Source organism: Mus pahari, chromosome 1, assembly GCF_900095145.1.
Source record: "Mus pahari chromosome 1, PAHARI_EIJ_v1.1, whole genome shotgun sequence".
Lineage (NCBI taxonomy): Eukaryota > Metazoa > Chordata > Mammalia > Rodentia > Muridae > Mus > Mus pahari.
In genome coordinates this window covers 8681696-8695013 of record NC_034590.1, presented here as the reverse complement: position 1 = coordinate 8695013, position 13318 = coordinate 8681696, and the positions used below count along the sequence as shown (strand labels likewise).

Below are 13318 nucleotides of genomic sequence, written 5' to 3'. Positions count from 1 at the left end.
TTTTTTTTGGTTTTTCGAGACAGGGTTTCTCTGTATAGCCCTGGCTGTCCTGGAACTAACTCACTCTGTAGACCTGGTTGGCCTCGAACTCAGAAATCCACCTGCCTCTGCCTCCCGAGTGCTGGGATTAAAGGTGTGTGCCACCACGCCTGGCATAAAGGCATTGTCTTAATCACTGTTCTGTTGCTGTGAAGAGGCATCACGACCAAGGCAACTCTTATGAGAGAAAGCATCCCCTGCCCCTTACAGTTTCGGAGGTTTGGTCCATTATCATGGCAGGGAGCATGGCTCTGGAACAGTAGCTACATCCTGATCTGAAGGCCAAGAAAGAGAGAGAGTATAGGCCAGGCATGGGCTTTTGGAACCTTAAAGCCCACTCCTAGTGACACACTTCCTCCAACAAGGCCACATGTGCTCCAGTTTGACCACATCTCCTAATCCTTCTAATCCTCTCAAATAATGCCACTCCCTGGTGGTAAGCATTCAGATACATGAGCCTATGAAGGCCTTTCTTACTCAAACCACCAAAGGCATTATACAAACTCTTTTTAGCCTGGAAAATGATTTTCAAGCTCTGAAAGAAGTTGATAGGAAATATTTAATCCAGACTGTGGACAGATTTTTAAACAATGACAAATGTCATAGCATTGCATGCTTTTTATCTCAGTACTCAGGTGGCAGAAGCAGCCAACAGAAGCCGGCCTGGTCTACATAGTGAATCCCAAACCAGCCAAGGCTATTTAGCTAGACTGCATCTCAAAAACAAAACAAACAAGCTAACTAAAAAACTAGAATAGAATTTTTTAAATGTCAGAAATGCTGTCAGTGTAACTCACATTATTTACTAGAGGCCCAAGGATACCTAATGCCACAGCATAAAGTGTATTGGATATAAATAACACGGGCTTACACGTGTAATGTTTGGTTGTATAATGTAATAACCAAGGAATGATGCGATTACAGAACGCATGAAGGGGAAGGAGAAAAAGACCAAGGCAATGGAGACATCCTGCATTCTCTTTTATAGCAAGACCAGAATATATCTATAAATGTGTGTCCATTTCAAAACTATTAAGTTGGTCTGGGACAGGTCTCTGTTGATAGAGTTGCTTGCATAGCATATAGGAAGCCCTGGGTTTATCGCCAGTTTCCAATAAACCGTGTTGTGGTGCCCACCTGTGATCTCAGCACTGGGATCAGAGTTTAAGGGCATCTTCAATGACATGGAGATTTTGAAACCAGTCTGAACTCTTTAAGAGCTTGTCTCAAAAACAACAACCTGATAGATCAATAAATAGATCGGTGGTGTGGTAGTACATGCCTGGAATTCTAACTCCTAAGAAGTGCAGATAGGAGATCTGGGTTCATGACCAGCCTAGGCTCCATAGTGAAGCTTTCTCAAAATGCAAAGCCCAATAGGTGTGTTTATGGAAAACACAAAAGGGCACACACATGGTCACACTACTCATTGCAGAGCATCACAGAAAGGTAAATAAGTTCTCCTGGGTCATCGTAGTTAAGAAAGTCACCTAGAATAGTTCCCAAGTTAAAAGCACGTGTGCGCGCACACACACACACACACACACACACACACACACAGAGAGAGAGAGAGAGAGAGAGAGAGAGAGAGAGAGAGAGAGAGAGAGAGAGAGAGAGAGAAAGAACAGAGACACAATCACAAATGCATTCCCAAAAGCAGGACACAAAATACATGAATGTAAAGATGTCATTTATAAACTTTTTTTTTGTTTTAAGCAGGGTCTCACTACTCCTGGGTAGCCTGGAACTTATAATGTAGACCAGGTTGTCCTCAAACTCACTGTTGTGTACTTCCACCAACTTCCAAACTTATTTCTAAATTATGCATGTAGATGAGTGTATCCTTGTGTGTGTGCCTGCACATGTGAGTGTTGTCCCCCAAGAGGCCAGAAGAGGTTATTGGATCCCCTGGAACTGTAGTGCCAGACAATTGCGAGCCTGCTGGTGTGGGTGCTGGAAACTCAACCTGGGTCAGCTACAAGAGCAGAAAGTGATCTGGACTGTGAGCCAAGTGTGTGTTGGTTTTGTTTGCAGAAAAAAATAGACTTCACTCACCCAGCAAGTAAACACTCTGGTTCCTGCCTCAGGATAATGTGACAGCTTTCTCATTGATTTATTCATTCCTTTAAATAAAAGTTTGAGCTAACTAAATATGAAACTCCCTCCTACCTGTAATTTACCAGTTTCTATCCTATCTCCACCCCCCACCCCCCCATCACTCCTTCTTCACTTGAAGCCCTGAGGATCAAACCCGGGCCTTGTCTGCCGCAGACATGCCCGCAAGTATTCCTTAGAGTATTCGTGGAGCAGAGGAAGTGGGTATTGAATGTTTAAAAATTATAAATGAAATCTAGAAATCAGAGATGTGTTTCAAAGCAGTATGCAGAGTTTTGTGGCTTTAAATAATATGATATAGAGTAAGACGGAGTATCTAGAAATGAATGGAGTATTCCTTCGTGGAATTAGAAAGTAAAGAGTCTGCCAAAAGGACGGATACAGCTAAAAAGCAGATTAATAACTAGAAAATAGGAAAACACTTGGTGAAAATGACAGCCATCAGTGTGACCTCATCCACCAGTGCACTAAGATGGAAGTAATGGGGTAGAAATACAGAAACTACAGACCAGAAGCCGATTGTGACATCACAAGTGGCATGTCTAGGCAAATCCATGGTCTAAGAAAAAAATGGACTTTAATCTAGGAAAATGGGAATTGCCACGTGTGGCCCCAGAAATCAAATTCTGTAGTTTTAATGGGGAATATTTCACCAATCATTACCCTAAAAATATCAGACACTAGGAATTTTCTTTTTATTATGACAAGTTTTTCCTGCACTAGGGGTGGGTCTAAGGACTTTGTATATAAGGTAAATGATCTGTTTCTTAGCCATACCCCTATCCCTCTCTGGAGAATTCTAGGCAGGGGCTCTACCACTGAGCCACACCTCCAGCCCCTCACTGGGGGATTCTAGGCAGTGTTTTAGTCTTGACCTATAGCTTTAGCTGTCCAGATTCTTAAAATAATAATAATAATAATAATACCACTCTAGGATACATTTTATAAAGCTGTCACAGTGCCAACATCAAAACTGCGGTTGGTTTTCCTGTGCTACTAAGAATACAGTGACTGAGAATACCAAACTGGCCAACGCCGAACCATTGCTCCTAGGGAAACATGTTTGTGTGGCTGGTTCACATGCACACAGCCAGCGCTGCTGGCCTCCCCCACCTCTGCTGAGACCCAGCACTCGACAGTAGGCACCTTTACCTTTGCTCCCTTCCGGGGGACACTTGTGACATGCCCTCCTTTCTTTTGAGCTCTTGTCTCGTTTTAATGGCCTGTAGTCCCTGTTTCTCTCTTATGGTTCTTTCTGGAACCCTTTCCAATCAGGCTCAAATGCATAGCTTCCCCAGGAAAGCGCTTAGTGAAATGCCCAGTGATCTCAAAGATGCTAAGTCACCCAGCCTTGCTCTTCAGGAGTTGCTCCTGCTGCTGCATCTGAGCCCTTGGGTCCCCCTAAGGCCACTCACTCCTTGGTTTCCAGCCTCTTCTGTCCACTCTCATTTCTAAGGTCAACATGATGGTGGTTCCCAGTGAAGACCCCACTCAGGGATTCTCCCAAATGGAGACCTGAGTATCAGCCCCTTAGTTGTCCTTTTTCTGGTGTCCAACGGGCGTTTCAGGTGCAGAGGCCAAAGCCCTGGCCTGCCCTAGCCTGTCCTTGTGTTTCCCCTATCTCAAAGTGTCACGTCTGACCAGCATAGGCCAGAAGGCTTTGAAGGCTCGTGCTCATTCAGACTGCCCATGGACTCCCTCAGCAAATCCCGCTTCTAAGCACATACAATGACCAAAAAGGTGACCGTCTCAAGACTGTGCCTTTTCTCTGCCTGTGTCACTACAGCAGACCCTTGATGCAAGCCCGGCTTGTTCCCTTATTTTTAAAGTGGATGTAAGCAGTGGCTTTCGTCATGAGATGTGAAGCCTGCCTGTCCTTAAACTTGTCTGCCCACTTCCCGTGACCTCCCTTGTCTCTGCTCATCTCCTTCCCACTTCTGCTTTCGTGACTCTGTCCCTGCTGAGAAGCTAGACACTGCACACGAGGAAAACATTGTCTCCGTCCTGTCTTGCTTCCCGTTCTTCTGGTCCCCTTCCTCTATCCCACATAGCCAACCCTTCTGCTTTGGTGTCTCACAGGTGTTCTATGTCTCGGTCTTCATGTGGGGGAATGCATGTACTGTTGTTGATCTTTCTGAACCTGGCTTATTTCACCCAATGGTTCAGTTGGATCACTCAGAACTCTGCAGTTTTGTTTATAATTAAAAAAAAAACAAACTAAAAATATGAAGCTCAGTGGCTGGGGAGGTATTCAGTGGTTAAAAGTACATAGTTCTCTTCCAGAGGGCCTGAGTTTGATTCCCAGTGCCCATGTCAGGCAGCTCACAACCAGCTAGAACTCCAACTCCCTGGGATCTGACACCCTCTTCTGGCCACACTGGGTACCTGCACTTTTGTGGCGTATACTCGCAAAGACACATAAATAAAAATCTCTATATGTAGAATGTATATGTATTGTGTGTGTGTGTGTGTGTGTGTGTGTGTGGTGTATAGCCAAGCATGGTGGTGCATGTCCGTAATCCTAACACGAGGTAGAAACACAAAGATCACTTCAGTGCTAGCCAGCCTGGGCTACCTAGTGAGACCTTCTCTCAAAGTATGAATCCCCTGTGCTTTCCGAGCTTAATGAATATAAAAACAAACTCCTAACTCCCCTCTGCACACTCCACCCTGCCAAGCTCTTAAGTTACAGGCCCAGAGCCCGCATCACCCATGGGACAAGGAGATGTGCCCTCTGGTCCCTGCCTCCTGCCCTTGTATCTCATCTGCACTCAGGCTGCCACATCCTCCTGTGAGGCTCCGTATCACTGCCTTTCCTTCTGGAATCCACTTGGCCCACAGTCACCTCCAGATCTCTGCCCAGACACCCCTTCACCAGCAGCAGCACGCCATCCTTTTTTGAGTCAGGTCAAACTCTACAGACCTGTCTGACCAGGAACTCACAGAGATCCATCTGCCTCAGCCTCCACACCCGCACCCAGAAATGTTTTTCAGACTGATTTGTTTTATGCGTGTGAAGTGTTTTTCTGCATGTGTGTATGCACACTAAGTGCTGAAAGTGGAAATCAGGGGACAGGTTTAGATCCCCGGGAACTGGACTTAGGTTGTGAGCTGTCGTGTGCCTTTTCCGTTGTTCTCTGTGTACTGGTCTTGTTCTTTTGGGTCCAGGACTGGATTCTTAGACCTCTTGTCTCCACCCGTTCAAAGCATGTATGGCTGTCCCAGCTTCTCCTTTGTCTGGTGTTCTCAGGCTTCTGTTTCACCAGCATCCCCATAGGTTTCATGTTGCATGATTTTCGTACTCCTTCAAAGCAAGGTGTCTCTGGAATAAGTGGGGTTAATCTGCAGATGCTGCTGGTGGCTTCTGGGCAGGCCCAGTGGAGCCGGTAGAGCCTGCAAGACTTAACCTTCTCACCAGCCTGCTTGTCAGCTGTCACGTGTCACAGCTTTAGTCAACTCGAGGGCAGGAATCCTTCCATCCTAACAGATGGATGGGAATTTAACCAGACAATAAACCATGTACGTGCCGTAAATATGTTTGCCGAGGGCATGGTTCCCAGTGCGGGGCTCTGCACAGCTGTCTTCCCGTGAACTCCCCGATTCTTGGTGAGATGATTTGTTAACTCTGAAACAGCATTTCAGAGAGTTAATAGGTCGTCGGCTTCTCCATCCCCAGCAGCCTAATTATCGGGCGATGGGAGGGAACAGTTTTTATCAACAAAAGTTATTGATGTGAGATTTTTAGAAATGAACTTGCTGTGTTCCTGAGTTGAGTGTCATTATTCTCAAAGGGCCTGAAAACCTTTCAGACATTGCCAGCATCACGCTTGCGTGCCCTCGGGTGCAGATCATCAACTGTGAGAGTCCTCTTCCTCTCCTCTTTTAGTACTTACATTGCTATCCAAGCTGCTACCGAAATGTTTTTAGGGATGCAGATCTTTGAAAATACAGTTCACAGGGCTGGAGAGATGGCTCAGAGGTTAAGAGCACTCACTGCTCTTCCGGAGGACCTGAGTTCAGTTCCCAGCTTATAACTGCCTGGAACTCTGGCTTCCATTGCTCCAACTCCCTCTGTCGGCTCTGCAGGATTGTGTGTGTAAGTGTGTATGCGTACATCCACACAAATGAACAAGAATGCAGTTGGTCTGTCTTTCTACTTCCTTCTGTTATTATCTTCAGACACAAGTTATTCTTCCACCAAATACTGCTCCCCACACAGTACCTATGCAAATTAAAATTTGGAGTATTGGTCCACTTTGCACTCTGCAGAGGGTAACCTCCACTGATGTACGTTTTCATTGGCGAGATCCACCAGACAAAGTATAAATTGCTGTAGAACTGGGGAAGCATTTGAGCAAGGCAGATGTTCTCTTAGCATGAAGCAGATGTAAAACCTGCAAGTGTCTGTCTAATAAAGGATAGCATTTGGTTCTAGACAGCTGGTGCCAAGATTACCAATTAATCATGTTTGAATGCGTTCTTTACTAATTAGATCCCTCTTTGGTTTTTACTGTTCTGGGTATAGTAAAGAGGGGGAAGGGCACAGAAGCCTTCCACTCTTTATACATTGAATAACCCCTCTTTTATAAGCCTTATTTTCCCCTTAGAGCCCTATAGCCCAAAAGCTGTGAATGACTGAGCTGGCTCCCCCACTGTGACTGTAGGTTCAGAGTTAGGATGTTAAAGGCAGTAGCTAGCTAGCACTGTGAACGGGCAAAGGCAGCTGGAGAAAAGAGGAGTGTAATTACACTTAATGTGGGCTCATTTTTATTTTATTTATTTATTTATTTTTGCATGGACAAAAGCTAGTATTTGCTCAGTTAACATCAATAGGCAGTCTCCATGGTTATTTGACTGGGTGGGAATTTGAACGGTGCAGAAACACAGGATACCAGTTTGGTCTTATATTATCAAAGCAATAAGTCGTGTGTTTGCCAAGATTAAAGATGGCCAGGTTGGTGTAATTAATCACTAGGAAAGGCTGCCTCTTTTTGCTGAGAATGATAAGTCAGCGCCACTGCAGAAGCCGAGAGAGGGCACTTTCCCCATAGTCCTCTGCATGAAACGGGGATGCTCAGGTTGATCTAGGACTGGTGGCTTTCCATTGCTTTTGTTTTTGTTTTGCCTTTGTACTATTGTGTGTTAGCTAGGCTGTCTGTACTTCGGGGCTGCATCTACGGCACTCTTCCTTGATGTTCTTCATTTTGGGACAGGGTTTCTCTGCAGATCTGGCTGTCCTGGAACTCACTCTGTAGGCCAGACTGGGCTCAAACTCAGAGATCTGCCTGCCTCTGCCTCCTGAGTGCTGAGATTGAATGCATGTGCCACCATGCACAGCACCGCCAGCCCCTTTAAAACTTTGATTTTGAGATGAAGTCTCACTCTGTAGCCCAGGCTGGACTTTATGATTTTCCAGTCTCCACTCGGATAATGGAAGTACAGACTTGAGCCACCATGCCAGCAGACCCCTCCTCCTTGTCCTCCTCTTTCTCTCTCCCTTGCCCCTCCTTCCTCATGCCCTTCTCCCCCTCCCCCTCCCCTCCCCCTCCCCTTCATTCCCTTCTTCTTCATGCCTCTTACTCCTCTCTTTCCTCCTCTTCTTTAATGCTTACTTTCTGTGAAAGAAAGCTCGGTATAAAAAGTTTGGACTCACACGGTCCTAGAAGGAACAGGACCAGCTAATAGTTTGCTGGAGTCAATAGTTGGATATTTTGGCATTCTTATAAAATTTCTTTTAAATTGTGCTTGTGTGTGCATATGCATGTGCATGCACATGCGTATCTGTGTGTGCATATGCATGGGTATGTGGTATCATGGCACATCTGTGTAGGTCGGAGGACCTCTTGTAGGAGGCTTTTTTTCGGCTTCAGCCGTGTGGGCTCAGGATGGCACTCAGGTAGTCAGGCTTGATTGCAGGCTCCCTGCTCAACTGTCCCAACAGCTTGTGCTGAGACACCCTAGTTCGTAAGGATATTTTCTTAATGATTTTTCCACAATCACATGAGTGGGTTCTTCATGTTTTTATATTTTACAGAAGTTTTTCATGTATGTGTGTGTGTGTGCACATGCACATTCGTATGTGTGCATGTGTGGACCATATATTTGCCAAGACAGGCATACAGAGGTCAGAGGGTAGCTTGTGGGGGTTTGTTCTCTCTCTACCACGTGGGTCATGGGGTGGAAGTCAGGTTGGCAGGCTTGGCAGCAAACACCTTTACCGTCTGAACCCACTCACTGGCCCTAATTCATAGTGCTTTAAAGGACAGAAAAAGTATTTAAAGGGTGGGAGAAATACATTAATTTTCAGGTTGGAAGATAAATAGCCCAAGTGGTTCTTTTTTTTAAAAAAATGTTGTTTTAACTTGTATATGTACAGTTATATGCCTGCATGTTTGTAAGTGTAGTGGGCATGCAGCACCCCAGAAGGAGGCATCAGATTCCCCGGGGCTGGAGCAACCGAGGGTTGTAAGTTGCCATGTGCACGCTGGGGATTGAACCCATGTCCACTGTAAGGTCAGCCACCTCTGTAGCCCATGAGTGGTTCTTTTAGTAAAATGTTTATTACTCTTTGAAAACAAAAATCATGCAGGTAGGACTGAGCAGAGACCCGCTGAGATGGGGATTTAGCAGCTTGGCATCAGGTGTGAGCGTTTCTGGTCTCTCCCGGCTGCCTGGGGTCTGTGGAGTGTGGATCTGTGTTGTTAGCGTGCATTTTACACCACTTTTTACACAGTGTGACCTCAGCTCGGGGGCCTAGCTTTTGGAACACTGGAGTAAAGGGGTCTGTGATGGCAGAGGGTATAGCTTTTTAAATCATTTATGCTTTTGGAAAAAAAATGTGTATGTCATCTCTTTATTGCTGAGCCATCTCTCAAACCCCAGAGAACTCTTATCGCTTAGGTCTAGTGGCGATTTGTGGGTTTCTTTGTAGTTGGAAGTTGTGTGAAACCATGAACTTTGAAATACACCTTAAACGAAACAAGTTCTGTCAGGTTTTTAAAAACATTTTATGGAAACACATCTGTCTACAAGAGTAGAGAGAATGACCCAGCCCATCCCCATCATCAGCCTTCTTTTGGCTGTTTTGAGGCAGGGTCTCTCCATATAGTCTCCAGGTCAGCCTTGAACTCGTGATCCTCCAGTCTCAACCTCCAGCTGGTGGGATTGCAGGCACTAGCCTCCGTGCCTCACTGTGTCAAGATTTCTGGTATGTGCAGAGTGTCCTTTCTCTCCTAAACTCTGTAGTTCCCTATCTTGTTTCTATAGTAACAGTGGGCGTTTCAACAAAACTAGGTTAAGTAAACCCAGTAGTTCTCACTTTGTTTCAGGAAGTAGAGCGAGAAATCTCATTCAGGACGGAATGTGGACTGTACTATTCTTACTACAAGCAGATGCTGCAGGCTCCGACCCTCTTGCAAGGTAATCCCAACAGCTACTGATGTGGGCATGCTGACTTCTCCGCCTTGTTTCCCTCAAGCCTCTCCCTTCCCCTCTTTGCACCTGATGCATTGTTATTTTGTGTGTGTGTGTGTGTGTGTGTGTGTGTGCGCGTGTTTGTTTTGTTTTGAAACAGAGTCTTTTTACATGGTCCTGGCTGTCCTCGAACCCATGGTGTAGACCAAGCTGACCTTGAATTCAGAGATCCACCTACCTCTGCCTCCTGAGTGCTGGAATAAAGGCATCACCACACCTGGCTCATAAATTTAAATGTATGAATATCTTACCTTCATATATGTCTGTGTACCACATGTGTTCCTGGTGCCTGTAGAGGTCAGAAGAAGGTATTGGGTTCCCTAAGACTGGTTGTGAGCTGCCATGTTGGTGCTGGGAATCAAACTGGAAAAGCAGCCAGTACTCCCTGAGTCAATCTCTTGAGCTCTTTGAGCTTCTGGTTTTATTTTATCAGCTTATAATCCCTTTCATGGTATGTGTCTTCTTACTTTTCAAAGAAGGGACCAGGGGCGAAGGAGGCAGGTAATCTGTCCCAAGAAACCCGAGCAATGAAATTCCCACTGCTTCCAGTACCTTCCACACAGTCATCATGGGGACACCTGAGATGCCATGACCCAGCACAGCATCTCTTACGTGTGCTGGCCCTCTCTTCTCGAGAGTTTATCTCAACAGTTTTAGTTTAGCCTCTGACTCTGCCTTCAGCATACTGGCTAATTCTGAATTTTTTGTCAGTATCAAAGCCACACTATCTGGTTTGGCAAGAGTCACGGTCCCTGAAAACTTAGGGTAACCTCTCAGGATGCTGAGGGCAGGGGTGGCGCTGTGGAGCTGGGTCTCTGCCCCCTCGCTGCTGGCATGAGCACAGGTCAGGGTCCCAAGAGCAGCTTTTCCTCAGAATGTACCTGCGACAGAAGCGTGTTCTGACGAGAGCCTGCTCCGTCCTGTGAGGACGCTCTTCCTCCCTGGGGCCATCTGCGGGTATTACCCGGGGTAGATTTGTTTCTGTAAGTCCCAGCCTGTGAGCCCCTGCCACATGGCAGAAAACTCTGATGTTACTGACGGTTGGCCCAGGCCAAGTGGCCCTGTAATGAGTAGTTTTATAGAAGAAATTTTCTCTTAAGAAATTCTTTGGGGCTGGTGAGATGGCTCAGCAGGTAAGAGCACCTGATTGCTCTTCTGAAGGTCCTGAGTTCAAATCCCAGCAACCACATGGTGGCTCACATCCATCCGTAACGAGATCTGGCGCCCTCTTCTGGAGTGTCTGAAGACAGCTACAGTGTACTTACATGTAATAAATAAATAAATCTTTAAAAAAAAAAAAAAAAAAAGAAATTCTTTGACAAATCCATGTGTGTATATAATGCTTTTGGTCACTTTCACCATCCCCGTTACCCGCTGTCACTCCCCTGCATCCGTTAAGCCTTGCTTCCTTCCCAGCAAGGTTCCCACCTACTTCCATGTGGGGGGTGGGGGTTGTTTTGTTTTGCTTCATTTTCTTTGTGACCCACTGAGTTCAGACACGGTTGCCAGCATAATCATTTTGGGGTATTTACTGGAGCCTGGGCACCTTAGCAGTGGTTATACCATTATAGAGAATCAGCCCCCGACTCTGCTAACGTTACTGCCAATAGCTGCTCAGGGATGGGGGGGCATTCTAATTCTCAGTGGTCGTTTCTAGTTTTTTGAGACGCCTCCATCCACACTAGTTTCCACAGCTGCTGTCCTGGTTTACACTCCCACTGGGAGCTGGCAACGGTTCCTCTGTCCTAGAATCATCTCCAGCACTTGTTGTCATTTTCTTTCTTGATGACGGCCACTCTAACCAGCACGAAATGAGATCTCAAGTCGTTTCAGTTTGCATTTCCCTGATGGCTAATGATGGCTAGCACTTTTTAAAATATTTACCAGCCATTTTTGTCCTTTCTTTTGAAAACTGTTCAACAGTTCATTAGCCCATTTATTGATTAGCAGTTTTATTTTTATGATGTTCAGTTTTTGCAGGTTTTTTTTTAATGTAGCCTAGATATTAATCGCCTCTGAGGCGTAGCTGGCAGGGGTTTTCTCCAGTTCTACAGGCGGTTGTGGTCGCTCTGATTGTCCCCCTGCTGGGCAGAAGCTTTTTGATTTCGTGCCATCACTGTCAGGTTGGGGTGCCTCCCCATTGGGGTTCTGTTCAGAAGTTTGTAAGTGTGCCTGTGTTGGGGTGCCTTTTCCTTTAGCAGGTGCCAGCCTTCCAGGTTGGCAGGCTCTGTGGTTCACTCCGAGCTGTTCTGACCACACTCTCACTGGAATGCTAGAGTTAGCGCGTCGTGCCACGTGAATGGAAGAGTATACACTGGTCCTCATTCACTTTTGGTTTGTCTTCACATACCCTTAGGTTTCCATGGCTTAATCTATGACAATAAAACTGAATCCATGAGGACGATCAACCTCCTTCAACGAATGAACATTTACCAAGAAGTTTTTCTCAGTGTTTTATATAGAGTTCTCCCTATACAGGTATGCAGTGCTCTGTGTCCTTGAGTTTGTAGGGGCTGATGAAGGTCCACACTGCCCCTCAGAGTGGGTGTGTCACTCCGGGTCTCCTGACTTCAGCTGCCTCGGTAGAGAGTTGTCACTATGGGCATGGTGTTTGCTTGCTTTGTTTATTTGTTATCGTTGTTGTTTTAATCCTATAAGATACTGTTGTCTTATTTGCAAGTTGAGCTTCCTGACTTAATAATTATGTATGCAGTCTAAAGCTTGAGAAATAGTTTCATTTGAAAAAGTGTAACCATTCCTCTATGTGTAACCTGTTCCTCTGTGACTTACATTTGTCTGTCTGTCTGTCCTTGTTTTTATTTTTCAAGGCTGGATTTCTCTGTGTAGCCCTGGCTGGCCTCTCACTCTGTAGACCAGGCTGGCCTCCAACACGTGGAGATCCTCCTGCCTCTGACTCCCAAGTGCTGGGATTAAAGGCGTGCTCCACTACCATCTGTCTCTATGACTTGTCTTCATGATTTAAGAAGTATGCATGCAATTGTCAGATCACAGTCAGCACTTCTCATGTGAATGAGGCAGAATTAGAAAAGGTTAGAAAGACCCTGGAGGTCTCCTTGTATCTCGTTTGAAGAAAGACAGCTGCTTGCTCGCAGGTGGAAAGTGGTGATGACCCTGCTGCTGGGGCCAGCTACAAGCTCAGCATTTCCTTTCTATAGATATAAGGATTTCTTTTATTTTAGATTATGTATATGTGTGTATGTGTGCCTGTGTAGAGGCTTGTGCATGTATGTGAAGGTACATACAGAGACCAGAGGCATTGGAGTTTCTGGGAACCAGAGTTACAGGCAGTTGTGAGCTGCCAAGCATAGGTGCTGGGAACTGAACTAAGGTCCCATGAAAGACCCATATGCACATTCAAGCACTGAGCCAGCTCCCTGGGCCCCTCTGTGAGAACTGGCTCCCTGGGCTCCTCTGTAAGAATTGACTCATTTTCTAGGCCCCTCTGTGTGAACTGGCTCATTCTCTAGGCCCCTCTGTGTGAACTGGCTCATTTTCTAGGCCCCTCTGTGTGAACTGGCTCCCTAGGCCCCTCTGTGAGAACTGGCTCATTCTCTAGGCCCCTCTGTGTGAACTGGCTCATTCTCTAGGCCCCTCTGTGAGAACTGGCTCATTCTCTAGGCCCCTCTGTGTGAACTGGCTCATTCTCTAGGCCCCTCTGTGTGAGCTGGCT

At 46.0% G+C, this 13318-nt stretch overlaps 1 protein-coding gene across 1 annotated transcript in view; it reads left to right on the top strand.

Moving 5' to 3' along the window:
• Dpy19l3 (dpy-19 like C-mannosyltransferase 3) overlaps positions 1-13318 on the top strand; it is a 65252-nt gene that overhangs the window by 14936 nt on the left and 36998 nt on the right. The window contains exons 4-5 of the mRNA XM_021200113.1: positions 9483-9573; positions 11984-12105. Coding sequence (XP_021055772.1) covers positions 9483-9573; positions 11984-12105 — 213 coding nt within the window. The remainder of the gene's footprint in view (positions 1-9482; positions 9574-11983; positions 12106-13318) is intronic.